This window comes from Leucoraja erinacea, chromosome 4, assembly GCF_028641065.1.
Source record: "Leucoraja erinacea ecotype New England chromosome 4, Leri_hhj_1, whole genome shotgun sequence".
Taxonomy (NCBI): domain Eukaryota; kingdom Metazoa; phylum Chordata; class Chondrichthyes; order Rajiformes; family Rajidae; genus Leucoraja; species Leucoraja erinaceus.
In genome coordinates this window covers 54659989-54686344 of record NC_073380.1, presented here as the reverse complement: position 1 = coordinate 54686344, position 26356 = coordinate 54659989, and the positions used below count along the sequence as shown (strand labels likewise).

The 26356-nt window shown below is 46.6% G+C and overlaps 1 protein-coding gene across 1 annotated transcript in view; it reads right to left on the bottom strand.

Moving 5' to 3' along the window:
- The window catches only part of LOC129696426 (desmoglein-2-like), a 69295-nt gene that overhangs the window by 13231 nt on the left and 29708 nt on the right, over positions 1 to 26356 (bottom strand). Inside the window, 7 exon segments of the mRNA XM_055634307.1 lie at positions 6780 to 6992; positions 7911 to 8056; positions 10242 to 10510; positions 10936 to 11121; positions 19666 to 19800; positions 20630 to 20781; positions 22552 to 22696. Of these exon segments, the coding sequence (XP_055490282.1) occupies positions 6780 to 6992; positions 7911 to 8056; positions 10242 to 10510; positions 10936 to 11121; positions 19666 to 19800; positions 20630 to 20781; positions 22552 to 22696 (1246 nt within the window).

Here is a 26356-nt window from a genome sequence, read left to right as displayed (position 1 = left end):
CTGGGAAAACAATTCAAGTCTGTCCAACCTCTTCCTGTAGTTAATACCCTCTAATCCTGGCATTATTCCTGGTAAATGTTCTCTGCAATCTTTCCAAAGCCTCTGCATCCTTCTTGTAATGAGGCGACCAGAACTGCATGTAAAAGTCTAAATGCAGCCTGACCAAAGTCCGATAAAATTGCATCTTGATGTCTAGACTCTTATATTCAATACCCCGACCTATGAAGTCATGCATTCCTTTTACTTCACTATCTACTTGTGCTGCCACTTTCATAGTTATGGACTTGGCTCCTGATCCCTCTGCACATCGCTACTATTGAGGGTCTTGCCATTAATAGTAAGATTAAATGAGAACTTACCAGTTTGAAGTTTGATCTTTATTTTATGAGGAGTTACGTCGAGGGATTATGTGAAGACCCCGCCAGCACGCATGCACGACATTCTTCAAAGCAGCGGTGTGAAATCACATACAACAGTAGATGAAATAAACATAGTAAGATAAGAATTACTAGAATACCAGTTGACCTTTATGATAGAGGGTGGGCGTGGAGGGCACGTAATCCCTCGACGTAACTCCTCATAAAATAAAGATCAAACTTCAAACTGGTAAGTTCTCGTTTAATCTTACTATTTTACTTCAGAGTCACGTGAGTGACTACTTGAAGATTTTAAAGCTCTGTGATTTCATGCCGTGGAACGAGTCCATGCTTCACTCATTGCCGTAGTTGACCAAAGGAGGAAGTATGTTATCGTATTCAGACATAAATAATGATAATAGTAACCTCCCTCACCCCCGATCTGGCAATGGGTTAGTACTAAATGTGTGAAATATCGCTAGTTTGACCATCCTGCAACCGCTAGGATGTGGTCCGGCTAACTTCCATAACCCTACTGCTGAGGTTGTTGCAGCCTTGGTGGAGTGACTTGAAATGTCAGTATTTACTCCTGTATAAGCCAGACCTGTAACCACCTGGAGATGGTCTGTAGTGATACCTTCTTATGAGGCTAGATGTAACTAACAATATTGCTAGTTCAGAGTCTCTAAGGCTCTAGTGACCTTAACATTCTGGTGTGGATGTGTGACCATACACAATCGAAGGCTCATGGGATATGTGAACATCTAGTTTGAGACCTGGTGCCCCTGGTCTATTCTGCTTGACTAAGTCATAAATCATAAACATAAGTGTTATTCAGCCTGCAGATATAATCATCCTGTCCAGTCAACGTTTATGCAATGACTGGACCCATTGCCGAATTATGTTATATAAGCATAAAACAAATACCTCCCATCTCCTTATGAGGAAATACTGTTATTTTTTGGTGCTATCCCTGTGATCTGCAGCGAGCACGTTCATGGTTGATTTAACAACCCGAGCTGTAGGAACAGTTTTCTCAGAGTCTGCAAGTCAATGAATTGATTATATCATGCTGAGGATGGTTTCCTGCGTCACGGCTAAACCAGCACTTTTGTGTCTGGAAATAACCATATATTGTTCTATCATTCCCCACATCAGTGGGAACCATGGCTGTCTAAGCCCGGCAGGCACTATGAAAATGAGGCGGGAACTTGCTGAATCTTGCAAACCCGTCTGATGAGGCAGAAATGGAGGAAGACATAAAAGAACATTCCTCCCTAGTGTAGCGAGAATGTAACCATCGCTTCCGATATGCCACATATTTTTTTTAATTTTTATTTTTTTGCAACTGGTGATTGAGCCTGGATGCAAGCATCTTGGTCTTTAATGTTCACAATGTATTGTAATACTTTGTGATCCAACACCCATATTGTGTACCCTAATGAGGTTTAGGTAAACTATCACCGGATATTTTGACTTGTTTGCATCCATGTGATTAACATTTACCACCACCGCAGTGGATCAACTTGGACTAGAACATGCAGATTAGACATATTCGCACAAACCTTTAATCCACAGAATGCACCCAGTGTCTATAGGTAGTTGATACCATATAACTGAAGAATTGGTAACTCTCCCATCCACCTCTGTAACTAGAGATGGTATGAGCAATTTCCCATCCTGAGCAATAGCATCAGTTTGTAATTTAACTGAAGATTTACTAATGAAAGGTTAGTGGAAAGATGCTGAATACTGTTCGTCCGCCATGGTGATTATGGTAGTTTCAGCTAGGAATAGCATAGGGCTGGTAACAATGACCACATGGTACTTGAGGGCTTACTTCTTTTGCATGCTGTATGGTACTGATTGTGCAAAGGCCCAAATAGCACAGCTGAAAGCCAATATAAATCGTCAATTACACTTGACGGACAGAAGGTTGCTTGATCAGTTTTGTTATGAGCTTCAATTAATTCCAACCCTTACCTCATCGGCTGAGTCCCAGCCGATTAATAGAGTTAAAGGTAAATCCCAATAATCAATAATTTCAGTTGGTATCAACTTAAATTTAACTGGACAGATGAGAACCCAATTTCTCAAATAGGTTTTGTGGCTGATGCAGCCAAATTAGCAAAATACAGCGTTTAAAATAGCATCCAGATAGTTCTTAACAATATTTTTTAGCTCTGAGCAGCCGAAGCACTAGTTTAGTAGTTAGTAAATAACCTGTGAGCTGAAGTTAGCCTATTTTGCAATGTTTTTAACTGTATCAATGCCCCATCCAGTTAAATTTCAGATATTTCTGGTGCCCTGTGAATGAAAACTTGACCCCATGGAAATTAAATAGTCACGAAATTTCCTTTTCAGAAATGTCTATACTGCACATGGGAGTTGAGCTTGTTGATAATGAACAGGCCACACCTGCCATAATAACGAGCCTGCCTTAAGAGGCAACTCCAGCCATATTTCCGAGTGTCTCGCTTGTGTACTGTGCAGTATAAACTAATCTCATCCATACAAACAAAGTGTAAATATTACCTTCTTATAAATGGTCCACAACCCCACATTTCGGAAAGAACCAGACCCACCTTCCGTCATAGGTATCGGTGGTTTTATGTTAAGCCCAAAAGGCCCCTGATGCGGGTTTGATTTCCGTCCTTGATTGGAGCGTAGGGTTGCTGGTGTATGTGGACCCCATGTCTTTCAGATTCAGATTCAATTTTAATTGTCATTGTCAGTGTACAGTACAGAGACAACGAAATGCATTTAGCATCTCCCTTGAAGAGCGACATAGCAAACGATTTGAATAAAAAATAAATAATAAGTGTCCGGGGGGGGGGGGGGGTGATTTGGCAGTCACCGAGGTACGTTGTTTAGTAGAGTGACAGCCGCCGGAAAGAAGCTGTTCCTCGACCTGCTGGTTCGGCAACGGAGAGACCTGTAGCGCCTCCCGGATGGTAGGAGGGTAAACAGTCCATGGTTGGGGTGAGAGCAGTCCTTGGCGATGCTGAGCGCCCTCCGCAGACAGCGCTTGCTTTGGACAGACTCAATGGAGGGGAGCGTGGAACCGGTGATGCGTTGGGCAATTTTCACCACCCTCTGCAGTGCCTTCCGGTCGGAGACAGAGCAGTTGCCATACCATACTGTGATGCAGTTGGTAAGGATGCTCTCGATGGTGCAGCGGTAGAAGTTCACCAGGATCTGAGGAGACAGATGGACCTTCTTCAGTCTCCTCAGGAAGAAGAGACGCTGATGAGCCTTCTTGATCAGAGTAGAGGTATTGTGGGTCCAAGAGAGGTCATCGGAGATGTTGACTCCCAGGAACCTGAAGCTAGAAACACGTTCCACCTCCGTCCCGTTAATGTGGATGGGGGTGCATGGTAACTCCCAGCTGACACCTGTTCCTCGGACATGCTTCCCAGTTCAGAGTCAGTTGCCAACTGACCCCTCGCACTCACCTTCACAGAAGGGAGTTTTGTAGGCAGCCCTGAAAGGGGTGCTGCCACAGGCTCTCGAGGAGACCTACGCGGATAGGGCCCTCCATGGCCATATTCGGATGGGTAAAACATCCGAGGACGTACCCATGTCGGAGGGGAACCCTCCTGGCTTGACTTCAGTCTAGGCCTTTCAGACTCCTGTTTTAGCTCTTACCCTCCTCGGGCAGCCCGAGTCTGAATTCGCGTCTGGCTACCCGCTCTTCTGCGGTCCTAGCCGTGTCTTCCACACGGTCCCAGTAGCTGAGGTGTCCCCCAAGCACGGTTCTACCCGTGTTCTTCCCAAGGTCCCTGAAGCTGGGTTATCTGTGGTCTTCCCATGGTCCCTGAAGCTGGGTTATCCACGGTCCCTGAAGCTGGGTTATCCACAGTCCCTGAAGCTGGGTTATCCACGGTCCCTGAAGCTGGGTTATCCACGGTCCCTGAAGCTGGGTTATCCACGGTCCCTGAAGCTGGGTTATCCACGGTCCCTGAAGCTGGGTTATCCACGGTCCCTGAAGCTGGGTTATCCACGGTCCCTGAAGCTGGGTTATCCACGGTCCCTGAAGCTGGGTTACCCGTGGTCTCCGAAGTCGGGTTACCCGTGGTCTTCCCGTGGTCACCAAAGTCGGGTTGCCAGCGGTCTTCCCAGGTTCCGCGGTCCCCGCAGCCAGGCTTCTCCCCGTGGTTTGGCGTTCCCCCGCGGTCCTTGTAGCAGGGATCCTTGCGATGTCGAGAGCCGGGATTACCCCTTTGTATGCTCCCTTGTGTTTTGGGCTTCCCCTGAGCCAGCGTGGCTTTGCAAACGGGGTTTCCCACGCAGTCCCTGAAGAAGGACTTCCCCACGATGTCTGTGGTCGGGTTTCGGATATCCCCGCGATATTCGCAGCCGGGATTCCCCCCCCCCGGCGGCCCCTGTAGAAGAGAGCCGGGTGGTGCCAGGGTTCCGACCCCGAACCTCCAGCAGGAGCTCTGAAAGCTTCCTGCAATAAAAAAGAGACCTGGAAAAGTAAAAAAACTTACCTATAAGTTTGAGCTGTTGGAGCAGCGCGCCACCAGCCTGTCATTGTGCAATGCGAGAGACGATATGTCGCGCAAGCGTGCTGGCGGGGCCTTCACATAGTCACTCACGTGACTCCGAAGTAAAATTGTATATTTTCCCCTTACAAGCAACCTCCCACAACACGTCACTTGCTGGGATAAAACTCCATCTGCCATTTCCCCACCTATCCCTGCAGTTGATCCATATCATAGATTATATTCTTGTGGGTCATGGAGGTGCAGCGGCACAGTTGCTGCCTAACAGTGTCAGAGATCCTGGTTCAATCCTGACTACGGTGCTGCCTGTACGGAGTTTGCACGTTCTCCCCGTGACCGTGTGGGTATTCCTTGGTTGCTCCGGTTTCCTCCCACACTACAAAGACGTACAGGTTTGTACAATTGCGTGTATGATAGTGCTAGTGTACGGGGTGATCGCTATGGTATCTTCAAAGGGTATTTTATTTTATTATCACGTGTAGCAATTAAGGTACAGTGATACTCGATTTACCCTACAGCCTTACTAAAAAAAGCAACAAGCCACACAACTACATCAAAGTTAACAAAAACATTGAGCACAACGGATTCCCCACATTCCTCACTATGATGGAAAGCAATAAAGTCTAATCTTTTTTATTTTTTTAATTTTATTTTTACTATAAATAAAGTCTAATCTTCTTTCCTCCTTATTCTCCCACGGTCGGGGCAGTCGATCCTTCTGCAGTCGGGGCGATCGAGGTTCCCGCGGCAGGCGATCGAAGCTCCTGTGATTGGAGCTCCCGAAGTCGGTCCCTAACCAGGGACTGCAAGCTCCATGATGTTAAAGTCCGCAGGCTCCCGCAGTTAGAGCATCCGAGGTCGATCCCTGACAGTGATCGCCAGCTCCACAAAGGTAAGCCCGCAGGCTCCTGCGGTTGGAGCTCCTGAAGTCGGTCTCCAGCAGAGGACGCTAGCTCCATGATGTTAGGCCGCAGTGTGGATGGATATATGATACGGGGAAAATCGCATCTCCGTCAAGGTAAGAGATAAAAAAAGTTTCCCCCAACCCCCCCACATAAAACAAGCTAAAGAACACTAAAACATACATTTAACTCACACTAAAAAACAAAAAAGAAATAGGACAAGACAGACTGTTTGCGAGGCAGCCAATGCAGGGCCACCCAGTGGATTATTATCTCTGAACTGAATCTCTAAACTATAGAGCAGGGGGCGGCAACCTTGTTCTGCAGAGGGGCCAGGACGCATGTCTGTGAGTGAATGACGGGCCACATCTATTACGTGTACACATGGATCCCACCCAGGATGGCAGGCATCAGATCATGAGTTCATAGAAGGTAGACAAAAATGCTGGAGAAACTCAGCGGGTAAGGAAGCCTCGTGCAATCCTTGCATGTCTCACCCACTGAGTTTCTCCAGCATTTTGGTCTACCTTCAATTTTTCTGGCATCTGCAGTTCTTTCTTAAGCGTGTTCACAGAAGGTGCGCGGGCGGCCCTGCCGGCGGCTTTGCGCAGGATGTGGTACAGCCAGAGCTCGGCGGGCCGGATGATTACGGGAAAAAAAATCCACCTGCGGGCTGGATGATTTTGTGTTATGGGCCGCATTTGGCCCTGGGGCCGTAGGTTGCCCACCCCTGATATAGAGCCACAACACGACTCTTATACTCAATGCCACGACATATGAAGGCAAGCATACCATATATCTTCTTTAACACGCTCTCTACTTGTGTTGCCACTTTCATGGAGTTATGTACTTGGACCTCAAGGTCTGAACGCCCCAAGTACTACACCTCACTCTGGCTAGGATGAAACTTCATCTGCCTTTCTCTGCCCATTTCTGTAACTGATCCATATCCCGCTGTGTACTTTGAATGTACTGTAAATAAATCTGATGGTGTTTTCTCTCGGAAGTCTCACCGTCTGTGCGTCCTAGCTTCCACATTTTGTTGGTCGGTACGTCGAAATGGAATGGTGCTCCAAATGGCGGCCCATCCGGATCAAACGCAGCCACGCTCAAATATTTTGCTGAACTGCAAATGCATGGTTGCATGTTCTCGAAGCTGGGAGTGTGATCGTTGACATCATCTACATTTATCATAATGGTTCCAGTGCTGGTGTCGTAGGAGTCTCCTGTGGCAGAGAGAGAGCAGAGAGAGAAGGTCTTGGTGCTGCTAACAATGAGTATAGGAGTTGGGACATTGCCCCATCCAATGTAGATGGGACATCTGGATCGGCAAGGGCAAGATGAGCTGAAGGGCTGGTATCCATGCGGTGTGGCTCTTTGACAGGAATCCCAAACGTTATGTTACATTTGTATAACACGTTACTGGGGCCACATTTAGAATATTGTAGGTAGAATATTGTGTTCAATTTTGGTCACCCTGCTATCGGATTTCATAAAGCTGGTGCTAATCAGGCTATTACACACAGCAACTTCCAAATAAGCTCTGAACTACATAGACCTGGGGACAATGGTTTAGACTTTGGGCAATATTATTGTCTGATTTATGCATGTGTATGCCTGCATACATGTATGCGTATATGTATATGCATGCGTACATACACACACACACACACACACACGCATGCATATACACACACACATGTGAAAAATTATAATATAATAATATAATAAATACTATATGATAAATGAAAAGGTTCAGTGTATATAAATATAATATATTTTTATTTTGGTTAATTATATTGTTTACATAGTACTATATTTACATTTTCTATTGTATGTTGACTATGTGGGTTTTCTCCAGGTGTTCCAGTTTCCTCCCACACGCCAAAGACATGCAGGTTTGTAGATTAATTGACTTTGGTAAGTTGTGCGTAGGATAGTGTTAGCGTACGGGGTGATCGCTGGTTGGCGCGGACTTGGTGAGCTGATGGGCCTGTTTCCGCGCTGTATCTCGAGAGTCTAAAGATGGGGCATGAGCATGGTTGGCTCGAGCTGTTTCTCTAACAGCTAATGTTATCTCGGCGCACGTGACAATAATAAACTAAACTGGTCTAATTTGTGCCCACTGCATTTCATTTACTCACGTTCCTGCGTGATGGCCAGAACTGTTGCAGTGTACGTCCCGTTAATCACATACTCAGACTCGCGGTCAAGCACGCCATCAAATGTAACCTCTCCAGTGTCCTTGTTAATAGTCAACCAGTTAGCCTTGTCACTATCCTTCGCATACCTGTTGAAGAAGGGAACAGTGCACACATTAGCACTTTGCATTTAACAAATGAAAATTAACAGGATTAAAAGGACGGAGGCACAAACTGGAGGAACAGCGCCTCATATTCCGGAGAGGCTGATTACAACCTAATGGTATGAACATTGAATTCTCCAATAAAGTATAAACGCCCCCCACCCCTCACCTAAACCCCCCCTCTCTTTCCTCTACCTCTCCCTCCACCACAGTGCATACCTACTTATCCCATTCTCCCACCAGTCATCTTGCTCATCTCCCATCCCTGACCTCCTCTTGCCCTCATGTCCAGATTCTGCTATGCCTTTGAAACATAGAAAATAGGTGCAGGAGTAGGCCATTCGGCCCTTCGAGCCCGCACCGCCATTCGATATGATCATGGCTGATCATCCAACTCAGTATCCCATCCCTGCCTTCTCTCCATACCCCCTGATCCCTTTAGCCACAAGGGCCACATCTAACTCCCTCTTAAATCTCGCTAATGAACTGACCTCAACTACCTTCTGTGGCAGAGAATTCTACAGATTCACCACTCTCTGTGTAAAAAATGATTTTCTCATCTCGGTCCTAAAAGATTTCCCCCTTATCCTTAAACAGTGACCCCTAGTTCTGGACTTCCCCAACATCGGGAATAATCTTCCTGCATCTAGCCTGTCCAACCCCTTAAGAATTTTGTAAGTTTCTATAAGATCCCCCCTCAATCTTCTGAATTCCAGCGTGTACAAGCCGAGTCTTTCTCCATATGAAAGTCTTGCCATCCCAGGAATCAGTCTGGTGAACCTTCTCTGTACTCCCTCTATGGCAAGAATGTTTTTCCTCAGATTAGGAGAACAAAACTGTACGCAATACTCCAGGTGTGGTTTCACCAAGACCCTGTACAACTGCAGTAGAACCTCCCTGTTCCTATACTCAAATCTTATGTCTTATGTCTTCTCCGGTCAGGTTGGGGGGAGTTCCCCCCCCGCCACGGGTACCATGTAATCCCGTGCTACCTGCTCCATGGTCTGATAGTCGACGACTAAACCGTCTCCCCCACCTGGTTTGCCACAGGCAGGACCAAAAAAAACTGCCAAAGGGTGGATGAGCTCCTAGCGAGCAAACGGCCATCCACACTTCAGTAGAAGTTGCGATCACTGTCGTACATGACATTGTAGGGCACCGTGCCTGTTGATGATTTCAACAACAATGATGATGATGATGATGATGATGATTTCCCTATTATCCCCCCCCCCCCTCCTTCCATCCACATCTATCCCTCTGGCTTTATATTTCACTCCTCCTCTTCTCTCCTTATCCTCGACACCCTTTTGCCTCCTTTTCACCTCCACCCATCTGCCAATCAAACACTTACCATCCCCCTCACCTGTATCCATCTATCACTTGCCTGGAAAAATACACAGAATTCTGGAGTAACTCAGCGGGCTAGGCAGCATCTCTGGAGAACATTATCAGGTGATGTTTCGGGTCGGGACCCTTCTTCAGACTACCCTATTCACCTTCTCCAGAGATGCTGCCTCACCTGATTAGTTACTCCGGCCATTTTGTGTCTTTTTTTTGTAAACCAGCACCTGCAGTTCCTTGTTTCTATCACTTCCTATGCTTTGTCCTGGCCTCACCTCTCTTTTCAGCTTTCTCCCCTTTCCTCCCACTACAAAGAAGGAACTACAGAAGCTGGAATCTTGTGTAGAACACAAAATGTAGTATCTCAGTGAGTCAGGAAACATCTCCGGAGAAAATGGATAGGTGATGGTTAGGTGAACCATCTCCACTTTAGACTTTAGAGATACAGCGTGGAAACAGGCCCTTCGGCCCACTGCGTCCACGCTGACCAGCGATCACCCTATCCTACACACACTATCCAACACATGTTAAGGACAATTTAATAATTTTAACCTAAAACTTGTACGTCTTTGGAGGGTTTGAGGAAACCGGAGCACCCGGGGAAATGCAATGTGGTCACAGGTAGGATGTACAGACAGCACCTGTATTCAGGGTCGGACAGAGGTCACCGTGAGGCAGAAAATCTATCGCTGCGCCACCGTGCCGCCCTGAAGAAGGGTCCCGACCAGAGACCATGCCGCCTGTCCATTCCCTCCACAGAAGTTGCCCGACCTGCCGAACTCCACCAGCACTTTTTGTGTTTTGATGAATAGGATGTTGTTTTCCTTACTTTGTACTTTCACTCCGTTCTCCAGTGTCTGCACTAACTGCTGGGTAAATACCAATGACCTGGGTCGTCCTCCCGGATGAGCTGCTTTCGGCCATTGTCGTCTCCAGTCTGCTGGGCTTAAACACAAAGCCTTCTGGCATATTTTGTATGATGACTTTTATCTCAAAGGGCTGCTTCATCATGGTCGCATCCACAGTGTGGTGATACGGTGCCTTATTGGATACTCGACAGACCAAATTCATGTGTTCCATTTCTTCAAAGTTTAACTCCTGGGTCAGGCAAAGAAAGAAAGAACTCCCAGTGTAAAACAGGAAACAGCAAAAGGTACAACTGTATCAAGAGATAAAACACATTTTAAATGACTTTGTTACAAAGTTGTTTAAGTTCATAAGTTTATAGGTGCAGACTTGGGCCATTCTGCCCATCAAGTGGGGCAGCACGATGGCATTGCAGTAAAGTCACTGCCATACAGCGCCAGAGGCCCGAGTTCAATCCTAAATATGGGTGCTGTCTCACAGAGTTTGTACGTTCTCCCCATGACCTGTCACGGGGAGAACGTGCAAACTCCACACACAGACAGCACCCGAGGTCAGGATTGAACCTGTCTCTACCGCTGTGAAGCATCAGCTCTACCGCTGTGTCACTGGGCTGCCCCTTACATTGGTGTCACAGGTGGATAGGGTGGCATCCTTACCTTCTGGACAATCAGAATTCCTTCATTGGTTTGATTATTCATCTCAATCCTGAAGTGGTCATTTTCATTGCCCTCGATGATTTCAAAGTGACCCAACCAGTTATCAGTGAACTCCAGATCCGCATCCTGTACCTTCATTAGGAGGGCTTCAAAATATTTCCGGTTTTCTTCCACGGTTACCTCATACTGAAGTGGAGAACAAGATTAGATATATCCGAGGACATTGCGGGGAACCAGATAGGAAATTGTTGGAGCCCTGGTCGAAATCTACGAGTCATCTTTAAATACAGGAGAGGTGCAGGAAGACTGGAGGGTGGCAAATGGTGCCTCTATTCAGGAAGGGCTGCAGGGAAAATGCTGGGAACAATAGCTTAACATCTAAGATGGAAAATTGCTAGAGAGTATTCTATTGCGGGAGCTTCGATCGCCCCGACCGCGGGAGAAAAGAAGGTATACGTTATTTGCCTTCCATCACAGTGGAGAATGTGAGGTCACCGAAAAAACAAAGTGGACCTGCTGCCGGCACTGGTAAGGACTCGGAGGGAGTGCCGTGAGTGTAGTGATCTCAAGTGTCTGCGGGGACTATAGAAGACTATATAGAAGTAATATAGAAGATTAAAAAGGTTACTTCTTACTTTTACTTTCTGCACCATTTGTATCTTTGTGTGTAGACATATAACCAATATGCTTAAAACATTTATTAAAGCTCGCAGATGTCAGCTATTTTTATGTGATCAGACACCAAGGCACAAAAACAAGTTGCTTCTTATTTTTTATTTTGCCTTTAGCTAGAACACCATGGTAGGCTCAGAGATTAAAGTTCAAGGGCAAGGACATAGTTAGAGATTAAAGTTACAGAAGCATGCATGCCAAGTAGCCGAAGATAAGGCTAAAAAGCTGTCTGGTTTTATGAATAGAAGAACAATTAGAGAGCGACCAGGCCGTGTTGTCTCTGAATGTTCCAAGCCAGAATTTGTTTGCAAATAAAGACTTTTCGTCTTCTTGAAGAATTCTCTGTGTCTGCGTCATTTTATCCAAACTTTGAGTCTTAAAACCACGACAAAATTGGCGCAGCGAGCAGGGTCGGTAAGAGACCATTCATTAAAAGACAAGTAGCCCAGGGCCTTCCCAGCCCCTTATGTGGCTGTTAAGGACAACAGGACAAAGGTGACCACCTGAAAATTAAGCGTTTTTTCCGCTTCATTTGGACTAATAACCTGTTGTTCATGATAAGCCATTGGGGACACAGAAGTGCCTAGGTAGCTAGAAGGTCTCTCCGACTCAAGAATCTGGCACTAAATTGTTCCAAAAAGGCTGCCCGGAGGGTTGTCCGAGAAGGCTGCGCTGTGTGGTGTGAGTAATAATATTTGTGGATAAGAAAGTAATGTGATAGTATTAAGAGTTTATTAAGACTTCGTGGATACTGCCCTGAGAGGTCAGGGGTTTGTACGGGCAAAATACGAATTTAAGGTAAGTGCGTAACAGGAAGTGTACACAGTGATAAAATATTGTAGAATAGCAGAAAGTAGAGTAGTAATAATAACAGTGTAAGGTTATGTTGCAATAAGAATATATTAAGGTAATATAATAACGGTAATACAAGGATGGAGGAGGTGTAAGGACTGAGTTTCTTAACTGTTTGTGAAGATAAGCTTGCTGCATTCTTTCTGCTGCTTGTTCTTTCAGCATTCTTTCAGAGATCAAGACAAAATGTGTTCCTTTGTCTGGAATTAACGGGAGTGGTGTGTGGTCAGATGTTGAGTGATGGTGAGTCTGACTAATCACGATCTGAATCAGTCCAATCACAGCACTCATGAACCTGACTGATAGGGAGGGGATTAGACCATCCCCAGTTCACCCAAAGTCAGGACTATTGAGGCCTCCACAGTTGCCTCTACGGAGGCCCGATGTTCCTGGCCGTTCTCACCGGGTGATCTTGCCCCGGCGTCGGGAGAGTCCTCTCAGCGGCGGGACCACCTGGAACGGCCGATTCCTAACTGGGGACCGCGGCTTCCGAAGCCGACAAGGCCGCGCCAGTTTGGAGCTCCCAGGCTCCCGATGTTGAAGTCGGCGCCGCCCGCTCCACTCCGCAGACCCGCAGCCCAGAGGTGATGAACTCGGCGGTCACAGCTCACCGGAGCTCCAGCGCGTCGATCCAGCGCGGCGACCCAGGCAAGGCATCGCCCACTCCGCTCCGCGATAGCGCTCCAGCGCTGTGCCGCCAACGAAGCCGAGGTGCTGGGCGGTCCCCGCCAGGAAACAGCGCTCCACGCCCGCTGGTAGGCCACGAGGACGGGTCGACGGGGCAGCCCGGAGAAAAAGCTGCCTCACCGACCAGGTAGGGACCTAGAAATATAGTTACCCCCTTCCCCCCACATTAAAAAGTCCATTTCTCCCACAAAAAAGGCACAGGACTCACTAGAACTACAAAAACAAAAGTGAATTAAACGGACGGCTGCTGATTAGCAGCCGTTCCCCAAGATGGCTCCTCCTCCTCTGACGTTAAGGCTTTAAGAGCAGCATGTGACATGAGGGAAAGTGAGAAAGATGAAGTTTATACCAACTAATCATATGTTCATGGGGTCTGTCACATGTTTGGAGCAGTAGGGAAATAGAAAGGCTTTGAGAAAAGCAACGGAGACCACATGAAAAGTTAGCAGTATAGTTAGACCTGATAATGGCAATATTGAAGTCAGGGGCACTAGCTGTCATTAAATGCCAAGCACATAAGAAAGTGCCCACGCAGCAGCCAGAGACAGCATCTGGAGGATGATAAGCTGTTGTTACGTCTAGAGTAAGTTTGGATCGATTTAGGTGTGAAGACTGTAGTGTAGTTTATGATGAATAAGGTAATTAAGAGGTTTGGTAGACCTACAGAAATCAGCTTTGACAACGGATTGTTTTCATTCAGGGAGTAGTCAAGTTGGCGCTACAGGCCCTTAGAGCAAAACACAAATTTGGGTGTGTAACACCTGCAGTCACAGGCACGGTGGAAAGAATAAATGGACCATTGAAGGTTAATATAAATAAGGTTTGTGTAACTACAAAGTTGAATTGGATCTATGCCCTGCCATTGGCACTGAATAGATGTTGCATCCAAACTAACCGATAACCCACATAACACCACATGAGATGTTTACTGGCCGACCTATGTAGGTGGCACAATGGAGAGGTCCTTACAAGGGACCGAGTTTGGAACAGTTAGAGGTAGAATTTAAGAAGTATATGCACCAGTTAATTATGATATACAAGTCTATTTATGCACAGGCAAAGTAAAAGCTGTTGGAGGTGGACCAGGAGGAAGGACCCTTTAAACCTGGAGACAAGGTGTATGTATGAGCTTTCCGAACCACCCACCCATGTTCAGGTAGAAGGTTGATCTACCTGGTACCATTTCAATCCTTACATGAGGGCTGTCCCGCAGGTACAAATAGATAATAGCCCTGAGGTAAGTGAACAGGAGGACAAAGAAGTGAGAAAAGAGCAGAGTTCTAACAAGAATGTTGTTTGACGTCAGTGGTGGGCAAATTAATGGAAAAGATACTTAAAGATAATATATATAAGAATCTGGATAAATAGGATTGGATTAGGAAGAATTAACATGGATTTGTGACTGGAAGGTCATGTTTTGACTAATCTTGAATTTTTTGAAGAGGTTATTAGAGAAATTCCCGATGTTCCCGATGTTGGGGAAGTCCAGGACAAGGGGTCACAGCTTAAGGATAAGGGGGAAATCCTTTAAAACCGAGATGAGGAGAACTTTTTTCACACAGAGAGTGGTGAACTCTCGGTTCTCGTACCTCGGTGACTGCCAATCACCCCCCCCGGACACTTATTTATTTATTTTTAATTCAAATCGTTTGCTATGTCGCTCTTCAAGGGAGATGCTAAATGCATTTCGTTGTCTCTGTACTGTACACTGACAATGACAATTAAAATTGAATCTGAATCTGAATCTGAATCTGAATCTGAATCTCTGGAACTCTCTGCCACAGAGGGTAGTTGAGGCCAGTTCATTGGCTATATTTAAGAGGGAGTTAGTGTGGCCCTTGTGGCCAAGGGGATCAGAGGGTATGGAGAGAAGGCAGGTACGGGATACTGAGTTGGATGATCAGCCATGATCATATTAAATGGCGGTGCAGGCTCGAAGGGCCGAATGGCCTACTCCTGCACCTCATTTCTATGTTTCTAATTGATGAGGGTAAGGTGGTGGATGTTGTCTAGATGGCCTTTGACAAGGTTCCACATGGAAGGTTGGTTAAGAAGGTTAAATAAGGAAGTAAGGTTGGTTGAGAAGGTTAAGTAAAGAGTAGCAAGGGATTAAACAGTGGCTGTATGGGAGATGCCAGAGAGTAATGGTGGATGGCTGTTTGTCAGGTTGGAGGACTTATCCAAACTTTGAGTCTTAAAACCACGACAGGACATGGCTCCATGAGAACATCCCGGAGTCTAGTGCGATTGTGGACGACTTTCTGACAATTCGGGAGGACAGGGACTACAGAGAGAGTGACAACAGTGGGTCCAACTCTGGTCACTTCATGGTGAATGAGCGTGTGTGTGGCCCAGACATTGAATTGATGGCTGTGGTTCTCCGCTTATGCTGTGTGCCCTGGGGATTCTCACACGCCGTTGTAGAAACATAGAAACATAGAAAATAGGTGCAGGAGGAGGCCCGTCGAGCCAGCACAGCCATTCATTGTGATCATGGCTGATTGTCCCCTATCAATAACCCGTGCCTGCCTTCTCCCCATATCCCTTGACTCCACTAACCCCTAGAGCTCTATCTAACTCTTCAATCCATCCAGTGATTTGGCCTCCACTGCCCTCTGTGGCAGGGAATTCCATAAATTCACAACTATCTGGGTGAAAAAGTTTTTTCTCACCTTAGTCTTAAATGACCTCCCCTTTATTCTAAGACTGTGGCCCCTGGTTCTGGACTCGCCCAACATTGGGAACATTTTTCCTGCATCTAGCTTGTCCAGTCCTTTTATATGTTTCTATAAGATATCCCCTCATCCTGCTAAACTCCAGTGAACACAAGCCTAGTCTTTTCAATCTTTCCTCATATGACAGTCCCGCCATCCCAGGGATCAATCTCATGAACCTACGCTGCACTGCCTCAATCACAAGGATGTCCTTCCTCAAATTAGGAGACCAAAACTGGACACAATACTCCAGGTGTGGTCTCACCAGAGCCCTATACAACTGGTGGTGGCTGCTTAAGTCTATATTTAATTTTCATGTGCTTTTTTTTTGTATGACGGTTGGCAAATCAAATTCCTTGTATGTTTACATACTTGGGTAATAAATTAATTACAAATTAATCACAATTACAATTTAGCCAGGCAAGTTGATTAGGGATAGTCAGCATAGATTTGTACGTGGGAGGTCATGTCTCACAAATCTGATTTGAGTTTTTTGAAGACCAAAAAGGTTGATAAGGGCAGAGCTGTAGATGTTGTGTACATGGACTTCAGCAAAGCATTCGACAAGCTACCGCATGGTAGGTTGATCTGGAAGGTTAGATCGCATGGGATCCAAGGAGCGATAACTGAGTGGATAGAAAATTGGCTTCATGGAAGTAAGCAGAGGGTGATGGTGGAAGGTTGCTTCTCGGACTGGAGGCCTGTGACTAGTGGTGTGCCTCAGCGTTCGGTGCTGGGCCCGTTACTGTTTGTCATCTATATCAATGATTTGGATGAGAACATATAGGGCAAGATTAGCAAGTTTTCTGATGATACAAAAGTTAGTGGTTTTGCAGATAGCGAAGATAGTTGTGAAAATTGCAGCAGGATCTTGCTCAATTGGCCAGGTGGGCCGAAAAAATGATTGATGGAATTTAATACAGAGAAATGTGAGGCATTGAATTTTGGGAAGTCTAACATGGGTAGGACCTACACAGTGAATAACCATTTGGCCTCTGGAGAGTGCTGTACAGCAGAGGGATCTAGGAATGCAGGTGACACAAAAAAGCTGGAGAAACTCAGCGGGTGCAGCAGCATCTATGGAGCGAAGGAAATAGGCAACGTTTCGGCCCGAAACATTGCCTATTTCCTTCGCTCCATAGATGCTGCTGCACCCGCTGAGTTTCTCCAGCTTTTTTGTGTAACCTTCGATTCTCCAGCATCTGCAGTTCCTTCTTAAACATAGGAATGCAGGTGTATGGTTGCTTGAAGGTGGAGTCGCAGGTAGATAGGGTGTTCAAAAAGTGATTTGGCAAATTGGCTCTCATCAGTCAGAGTATTGAATTTAGAATTTGGGAGGTCACGTTGCAATTGTGCAAGACGTTGGTCTTCTTCTTTCATGTCCATCATCTATGTTTCCCATGTTTGGCCAGGCTCTTGCACAGTGGACAGCCGCCTCATTTGCCTCCGCTAGATCTTCCAGGCAGCATTGTTCACCAAGCAGTGGGCATCTCAGCGGGTGTGGCATGGATTGTACAGATGTTCCACATTCACATTCTGTGTCCCATTTGCTCATAGTGGTCTAGCATCGGCCCATCCCTGTACGAAGCCGACTGGTCTTCCTGTCACACCTGTGACCAGGTGGTAGCTGTTCCTTGGTTGGGATTGGCATCTTTACATGGTGGTGGTTTTCACTGCGTTTCTTTTCCCACAAGGCTAGTCCGGTGCTTGAGGAGACTGTGACAGTGGCTGGACTGTGTGGAGGAAGCTCTTCCTCGACTTCAGCCGTTTTGGGGTTGGGTGATGGGAGTGACAGGAATGACGGGTGTCCCCAACTTGCCCACTACGTTCAGTTCTACCGGCAACTGATCTGTGGATTCCTGGTGGAGCAATACCGGCCAAGACATGCAAGCTATCCACATCCGTTGGTTTTAGGCAGCTAGTGATGCATCTGCAGCTGTCATTAAGGGCGGCATCAACTTTCTTCGCATGAGATGATCTCTCCCAAACAGGACAAGCATACTCTGCAGCAGAGTAGCACAGCGCAAGAGCAGTTGACCGCAGTGTGGATGCATTGGTGCCCCACCACGAGGTTGCCAGCTTGTGTAGGAGGCTGTTCCTTGTCCTCACTTTGCCCTTCACCCTTTCAATGTGTTGCGTGAAGGAGAAGGTTCGGCCCAGAATGACCCCAAGGTAGACAGGGTGGTCACAGAGTCTCAAAGGGACACCATTCCATGTTAAGGACAGCTTCCTCCCAGCTTCGCAATTACGAAGGTGGAACAGGCTAACCTGGGTCTCAGCAGGGTTTGCTATCAGTTGATTGTCCTTGTAGTAGTTTGTCATGTTGTCTACGGATGATGAGAGGGCAGCTTCTACCTCATCTATGTAAATGCTCTGGGCTGCTGTTCCAAGGTGATCAGCGTGAATGAAGCTTCTTGTCCCTGGGAACACTGGCTGATCATTAGTGAATACATTGAACAACACCGGAGCAAGGACGCTGCCCTGAGCTAGGCCGGTCTTTTGTTTCTCCATCTGCTGCATTTATTATTTAGCTCAACATAGAAGCTAAATAATAACAAGATGTTGGTGAGGCCGCCTTTAGAGTATTATGTTCAGTTCTGGGCACTATGTTACAGGGAAGATGTTGTCAAACTGGAAAGGATACAGACGAAATTTACGAGGAGGGTACCAGGACTAGAGGGTCTGAGCTACAAAGAGAGGTTGAGTACACTGGGATTCGATTCCTTGGAGCACAGGAGGATGAGGGGTGATCTTATAGGGTTTAAAATCATGAAAGGGATTAGATTGGGTAGATGCCCAGAGTAGGCAAATCGAGCACCAGAGGACATAGGTTTAATGTGAAGGGGAAAATATTTAATAGGAAGCTGAGGGGTATCTTTTTCACACGAAGTGTGGAGGGTGTATGGACCAAGTTGCCAGAGGAGGAAGTTGAGGCAGAGACTTTCCAAACATTTAAGAAACAGTTAGACAGGTACATGGATAGAACATATTTGGAGGGATGTGGGTCAACATTTAGAAGATTGAGGGGGAATCTTATAGAAACTTACAAAATTCTTAAGGGGTTGGACAGGCTAGATGCAGGATGATGTTGGGGAAGTCCAGAACAAGGGGTCACAGTTTAAGGATAAGGGGGAAATCTTTTAGGACCGAGATGAGGAAAACATTTTTCACACAGAGAGTGGTGAATCTGTGGAATTCTCTGCCACAGAAGGTAGTTGAGGCCAGTTCATTGGCTATATTTAAGAGTGTTAGATGTGGCCCTTGGGGCTAAAGGGATCAGGGGGTATGGAGAGAAGGCAGGTACAGGATACTGAGTTGGATGATCAGCCATGATCATATTGAATGATGGTGCAGGCTCGAAGGGCCGAATGGCTTACTCCTGCACCTATTTTCTATGTTTCTATGTAAACGCGGGCAGGTGGGACTAGTGTAGCTGGGGCATGTTGGCTGGTGTGGGCATGTTGGGCTAAAGGGCCTGCTTTCAAACTATGACTCTATTTGTTTAATTAAGTTTCTACCATTCCATGGTGCCTTAGAGCCACGGGAGGGGTATATATGACATTTCATTATCACATGACCTCTGTTAGTACATAAGGAACGATAATCCAAAAAGGCTCTGGAACCGAGGATGTGGGAAAATTGATGTCCAACCCATATAGTTGATAGCACTCAGCAAAATAATTTTCACTGTACCTCAGTACATGTGACAATGATAAATTAAACTCAACTCAACTAAACAATTTCAGTTGTTTCATATCATTCTTAATTCTTATATTAACAATATTGCCTGGGGACAGAACCTTACCGTAGGTTGTTCCACAGTGGGAATGTTATCATTGACATCCATAATCTTCACCTGTACTGTTGCAGTTGAGTGTAAACCTTCGATATTCCCAGCCCTATCACGAGCTTCAACAGTCAGGGTGTAGAAATCTTGCGTCTGAAGAAGCAGAAACAGCAGGAAAGGTCATTAGCCGAGAGCAAGAGTGGCTGTCGGAGTGTCTGTGTGGGGGGGGGAGGGCACCAGTAGCAACCTGGTGGGGGGCCACCGAGAAAGAAGGAGGACACGGTGGTGGGTGGGGGGGTCGCTTGCTGCAGGCCTGGTTCACCGCTGCCAGGAATTAAGAGTGTTCGATTAACTATTTATAACCTTGTTGGCGCCAGGGACACAGTGACTCTTTATGTACTGCCTTGGTGAGGTCTGCGGTTTGGATGCAAAAAGAAAGAATTTCTCTCAATTTACAAGAGCCAATTAACCTACAAATCTGTAGACAGATTCAAAATGCTGGAGTAATGAGGCGGGTCAGGCAGCATCTCGGGAGAAAATAAATAGGTGAACAAGGGTCTCGACCCGAAACCCCACCAATTCCTCTTCTCCAGAGATGCTGTCTGACCCACTGAGTTACTCCAGCACTTTGTGTCTATCTTTGGTGTAAACCAGCATCTTCAGATCCTTCCTACACAACCAACACACCTGCACGTCTTTGGGATGTGGGAGGAAACCGGAGCACCCAGGGGAAACCCACATGGACACAGGGAGAACTTGCAAACTCCACAAAGGCAGCGCTCGAGGTCAGGATTGGCCCTGGGACTCGGGCTCTGTGAGGCAGCGGCTCAACCAGCTGAGCTATTGTGCCACCCTAATTAGTAGGATTAATGTAAATGAGGGTTTAAAGGGCATTGTAGACTCTGTGGCGTCCAAGGCCCTGTTTCTGCATTCTATTTGTCTCCAATACAGTAACACAAAAATGAGAAGTACTTTCACAAACCTCCCTGTCAAGTTGCGGATCTGTTACTCTGATATCTCCAGTAATTGAGGAAGAAAACATTTGCTTCATTGTGTCCACTATGATCCTGTAATGAATGATGGCATTTTCACCAATATCTTTATCTGTCGCATTTATCCGCATGACTGAGGTACCTGGAAGGCAAAAAGAACATTACCATCCATGAACCAGAATTTAATCCCTCGTGTCCTTGAGTATAGAAGTTGGAAGGACATGTTTTGTTTAGTTTGAGTTTAATTTATTGTCACCTGTACCGAGGTACAATGAAAAGCTTTTGTTGTGTGCTAACCAGTCAGTGGAAAGACATGATTACAATCGAGCCATTCACAGTGTTCAGATACATAATAAAGGGAATAATGTGAATAACGTTTCGTGCAAGATAAAGTCCAGTAAAGTCCAATTAAAGATACAGTTACAATTACAGTTAAAATTACAGTTATACAAGACATTAGTGAGGCCACACAAGGTATTTCAGTTTTGGTTACCCTGTTATAGGACAGATGTTGTTGCTGGAAAGGGCGCAGAGGAGGTTTACAAGGGTTCGAAGGCCTGAGCTGTAGGGAGAGGCTGAGCAGGCTAGGAATTTTATCACTTGGAGCTCAGGAGGATGGGGGATCATTTTATAGAGGTGTACAACATCATGAGAAGGATAGGTAGGTAAATGCACAGTCTTTCACCCAGAGTAGGGGGAAATCGAGAACCAGAGGACATAGGCTTAAAGTGATGGGGGGGAAAGATTTAATAGTCACTTGAGGGATAACTTTTCTTTTTTACACTAAGTGTGGTAGGTGTATGGAATGCGCTGTTGGAGGAGGTAATTGAGGCAGGTACTGTTTAAGAAACATTTATACAGGATAGGATAGATGTATGGACATGGCAGGTGGGACTAGTGTAGATGGGGCATGTTGGTCGGTGTGGGCAAGTTGGGCCAAAGGGCCTGTTTCAACGTTGTATGCATCTATGACTCCATGTAATACTTTTAAGCTTGAGTTTATCATTGTCATGCATACCGAGGTACAGTGAAAAGCTTTGTTTTCCATGCTATCCAATTAGACAAAATAATACTACACAAAAATACAATCAAGGCAAACTAGCATGAATGTACTTGATGGTCGGCATGGACTCGGTGGGCCGAAGGGCCTGTTTTAATCGGTATCTTTCTTTAGATTTGGGTTTATTATTGTTTACAGGGCACAATGTTTACAGATTCTGTTGTGCTGCTGCAAGTAAGAATGTCATTGTTCTAATTGGGACTTTGTTTTGCGTGCTATCCTATCAGATAAAATAATACTATGCATAAACACAATCAAGTGAAACTCATGTACAATAGGTGGAGCCAGAAACAAATCAAAGTGCTGTAGTAACTCAGCAGGTCAGGCAGCATCTCTGGAGAACATGGATCGGTGACGTTTCAGGTCGGGACCCTTCTTCAGACTGATTGTAGTGGGGGGAAGAAAGCTGGAAAAGAGGTGAGAGCAGGACAAAGTCTGGTGAGTGATAGGTGGATACAGGTGTGGGGGAGGGATGGTTTGATTGGCAGTTGGGTGGGAAAAGGCCAGATATGAAAATACAACAGGGTGTGGAATATACAGAGAGAAAAGGAGTGAATGTGAGCCAGAGGGGTGGGATACAGGTGGAAGTGAATGGGAGGGAGAAAGTACAACGAGAGAGTGGGAGAGGGGGGCAGAGGGAGTGGCAGGGGGCCAGGACCCTACCTCTGACCAAATGCAGTGGGATTGTGTGGGGGGTGGGGGCCGGGGAGGTGGGAGAAAGCTCTTGGGGAAATGATTTTGACTGTCTACCCTATCCTAATTTAATATACTTCCATCAAGCCTCACCTGATCGGGGATGAAAAGACAAATAATATTTAAGACGAGATATACTTAATAAACAAAATCACTCACCAGTTAAACTCATCTCTTCAATACTCCCAAAAAAGATTTCTTGGGTGAATATTGGAGGGTTATCATTGATGTCAATCACTTCAACAAAGAGGCTAATTGGATTTTCCATTTCTTTCCCCAATTGATCCACGGCGTACCCTGTCAGCTGCAAATTTATGTTACATAGTAATCAGATAAAGATTAACAATATTTTGTGGCACTGCATCATCAGAGACCCACACCACCCTGGCCACGCTCTAATTTCACCCCTGCCATCGGAAAGAAGGTACACAAGCCTGAATAGTGTAATGTTCAAGCACAGTTTCTTCCCTGCAACCATCAGGCTATTAAACACTACAACCTCCAAATCAACTTTGAATTACATAGACGGGTGGGTGGGGGGGGGGGGGGGGGGGGGGGGGGTGTGTGTGTATATATATATGCATATATATGTGTATAAAATCATGAGAGAAATAGATTGGGTAGATGTACAGAATCTCTTGCCCAGAGTATGGACAAGAGAACATAGGTTCAAGGTGAAGGGGACAAGATTTAATAGGAATCTGAGGGGTAACTTTTACACACAAAGGGTGGTGGGTGTATGGAACAAGCTGCCAGATGAGGTAGTTGAGGCAGGGACTATCCCAATGTTTAAGAAACAGTTAGACACGTACATGGATGGGATATGGACCAAGCGCAGGCAGGTGGGACCAGTGTAGCTGGGACATGTTGGCCATTGTGGGCAAGTTGGGCCTGTTACCACGCTGTATCACTCTATGACTCTTTAAGGTTATTATATTGTTACAGAGTAAGATGTTTACATATTATACTGTGATGCTACAAGAATGTCATAGTTCTGTCTGGGGCATCTATCTATATCTATCTATAACTAAAACTCTGATCTGGTTATCTTCTGGTTTGTGCGTTTTTTCTATTTGCGCAAAAACGGTACGCGATAGTGCTACGATTTTCACCAGCTCTCTCGCCGTTCTCCTGTTCTGCGAGTGTAACAAGTTTTGTTCCGATCGGTGGTATATTGTAAAAGTTAGCGTCGTTTAAGCATCTTAAAACCGTGCATGGGCAGATCGATCTCTTCTCCTGCGAGTCAGCGGTGCGCGGATTGGTCTTTACTCCAGTCACTCTCCGGGACGGTCCGCCCCTTCCTGCGCCATCGTGTCTTTACTGAAGCTGAGGAACGCTGCAGGTGGGTGGCTGGCTGGCCGAGGTCTCCAACCGGACGTAAATTTCGAGGGGGACAGGAAGCAACGCGGCGATGTCACCAAAAGGAAAGCGGTGAATCTGATCCCGGCGGAGGAGAGCATCCAGCGCCCGCTGTGAGTCCCAAATGCACCATGCACGTAACGCCCCACAGTTCCCACCCCCTTCCCCTCTGGTCCCTCTCGCTGGCTCCTGCCCCCTCCCCCGTGATACCCCCCTCGCCCCCAGGGCTCTTCCCCCGTCTTTTCTCCAAGCCCTCCCCCCCGCCCACACACGCGTGTGTAGAATACACGGTCCAAACACTGGCTGATTTCAGTTTAGAGGGTGAAGGCCCGCTGAGTGCGTTTAGAGGATAAAAGACGCCAGCTGGGACGGGTTTAGAGGGTCCAACCGCCCATGGGATTTGTGTTGAGGGTCAAATCCCCCGCTGGTTCACATTTAGAGCATACAAGCTCCCGTTGGATGCATTTAGAGGTTCAGAAAGCCATTGGGTTTGCAGTTAGATGATTCAAACTCCTGCCAGGTAACGTTTAGAGGATGCAAACTTCTGCTGACTTGAGGTGGGATGGGCCAAACATCTCTGGGAGCGTCTTAATGCCCGTGGGAAGCGATCAGAGAGTCCAAGAGATCATTAGACTGTGTTCCAACCATCAAGAAACGTTGAGATATTCCTAACGAGTTTCGAGGCTTCTTACATCACTCAGGAATGGGTCTAGCGTCCCATTTCTGGCTGGGATGGGATTCGATAGTCTAAACACCCCTTGGGTGGGCTTAGAGGATCACAACGAGTTTACACCATCCAAACGCCCCATTTATGTTCCCAGCCTCCTAATGAGTGTCTAAATGTTTCAGTACCGAACTGATGCAACACTGCGGGTGGTGGAGGGGAGGGGGAGAGGTGGAAGCGGGGAAGGGAGAGTATAAAGAGACACAGTCGGAGACTGGGGTAGGGAGGGAGAGAGGAGTCACAGCCTCTCATTATACACTGACACACTCCTCACTCTCCCTCCCTCTCAACCCCTCCCTCTATCCCTCCACTCTCTTCTACCCCCTCTTGCTCCCTATTCACTGTAAAACTGATACACCCCTCACTCTCCCCCGCTCCCTCTCCCTCGTCTCTTTCCACCCCACTCTCTCTCTCTGCCTCTCTCCCTCCATCATTCCCTCCCTCCCTCCCTCTCCATCTCCCTCCACTCTCTCTCACCTCTCACTCCCTCTCACCTCTCACCCCACACTCCCTCCCTCCCTCCCTCCCTCACTGTAACTGATACACTCCTCACTGTAACACAAACACACTCAAGTAACTTTCAAGACACACAAGCTGTTCACTGATTCGCCGTTCTCGGAGGATTGATGTTAATAAAAACCTTCTTTCCCCCCTCCCTCTCTCTGCCCCCTCTCCCCCCACCATCACCAACTTATTGAATGTTCCGCCCTCACTGACAGCCCCCATCTCAAGCCCTCGCCCGGCTCCAAGACTCTTGGACTCTTGCCCCCCCCCCCCCCCCCCCCAGCAGCCCCCCTCAAAGTTCAACGTCATCGCCGTTCTGGGGAGGTGAGGCGGGAGTCTGGGGGGGGGGTGATTGAGGTAGAGGAGGGGGTACAGAGGGAGAGGGAGGGAATAGTGGAGAGGGTGAGGAGGGACTGTGGGGGGGAGGGGGGACAGAGGGGACAGAGGGAGTGACTGAGGGTAGGGGAAAGGAGAGGAAGGGAGAGTTGAGGGCGGGAGTGGGGGAGGGGAGGAGGATGGGAAAAAGACAGAGGATCAAGAGGAGGGGAATGGAGTGTTGGGGGATGAGGGGGAATGGAGGAGGATAGGAGTAGGAAGAGGGATTGCGAGGTAATGGAAATATTAAATGCAAAGTTATTAAATTTAACTTAACCTCTGCCATTAGTGCGAGACTGCACTAATCATGCGCAGTTGGGGGCTACAGCTCAGTGGTGGTATATTGCTTTGAGGGACCAGGCCTCCCGTGTGACATTGTGACATGGGACCTAACAGGTCACACTTAGTCTAGTATGACAATAAAACTCTCTTGACTTGACTCTTAAATTAAATGGATAATACAGGACTCCCTGATCTATGGAAACCCGACTTTATGCCAGTTCTCCCATAATGTTTTTTAAAGAAACTTAGCAAATAATGTTAAAAGGTTTTGAGGTTTTCACTGACAAACAGATACATGTTAAGGAGGGCTTGCCTTTCAAGAAAACCGTCTGTAACATAATTTTCCATAACTCAAACCTTGGAAAAGGTACAGAGAAGATTTTTGCCGAAGAGTTGGGCCGAAGGGCTTGTTTCCACTCTTATGACTCTATGACTCAATCTAAACCCTTCTCTTCCCCTCCCCCACACGCCCCCAATGGTTCCCATGTGGAGATCTAGAGGATTGTTGATGGGAATAACCCCTCGGCCCACCGTTATTAAACTAAACGCCTTTCGTAATTTTATAAACTTCCACCAGTTCTCCCCTCAACTTCCAATGTTCCAGTGAAAACAATTCACATGTAAATGAATATTAGTTAAATATTAAAGGTGTTTAAGAAGGAACTGCAGATGCTGGAAAATCAAAGGTAGACCAAAGTACTGGAGAAACTCAGCGGGTGA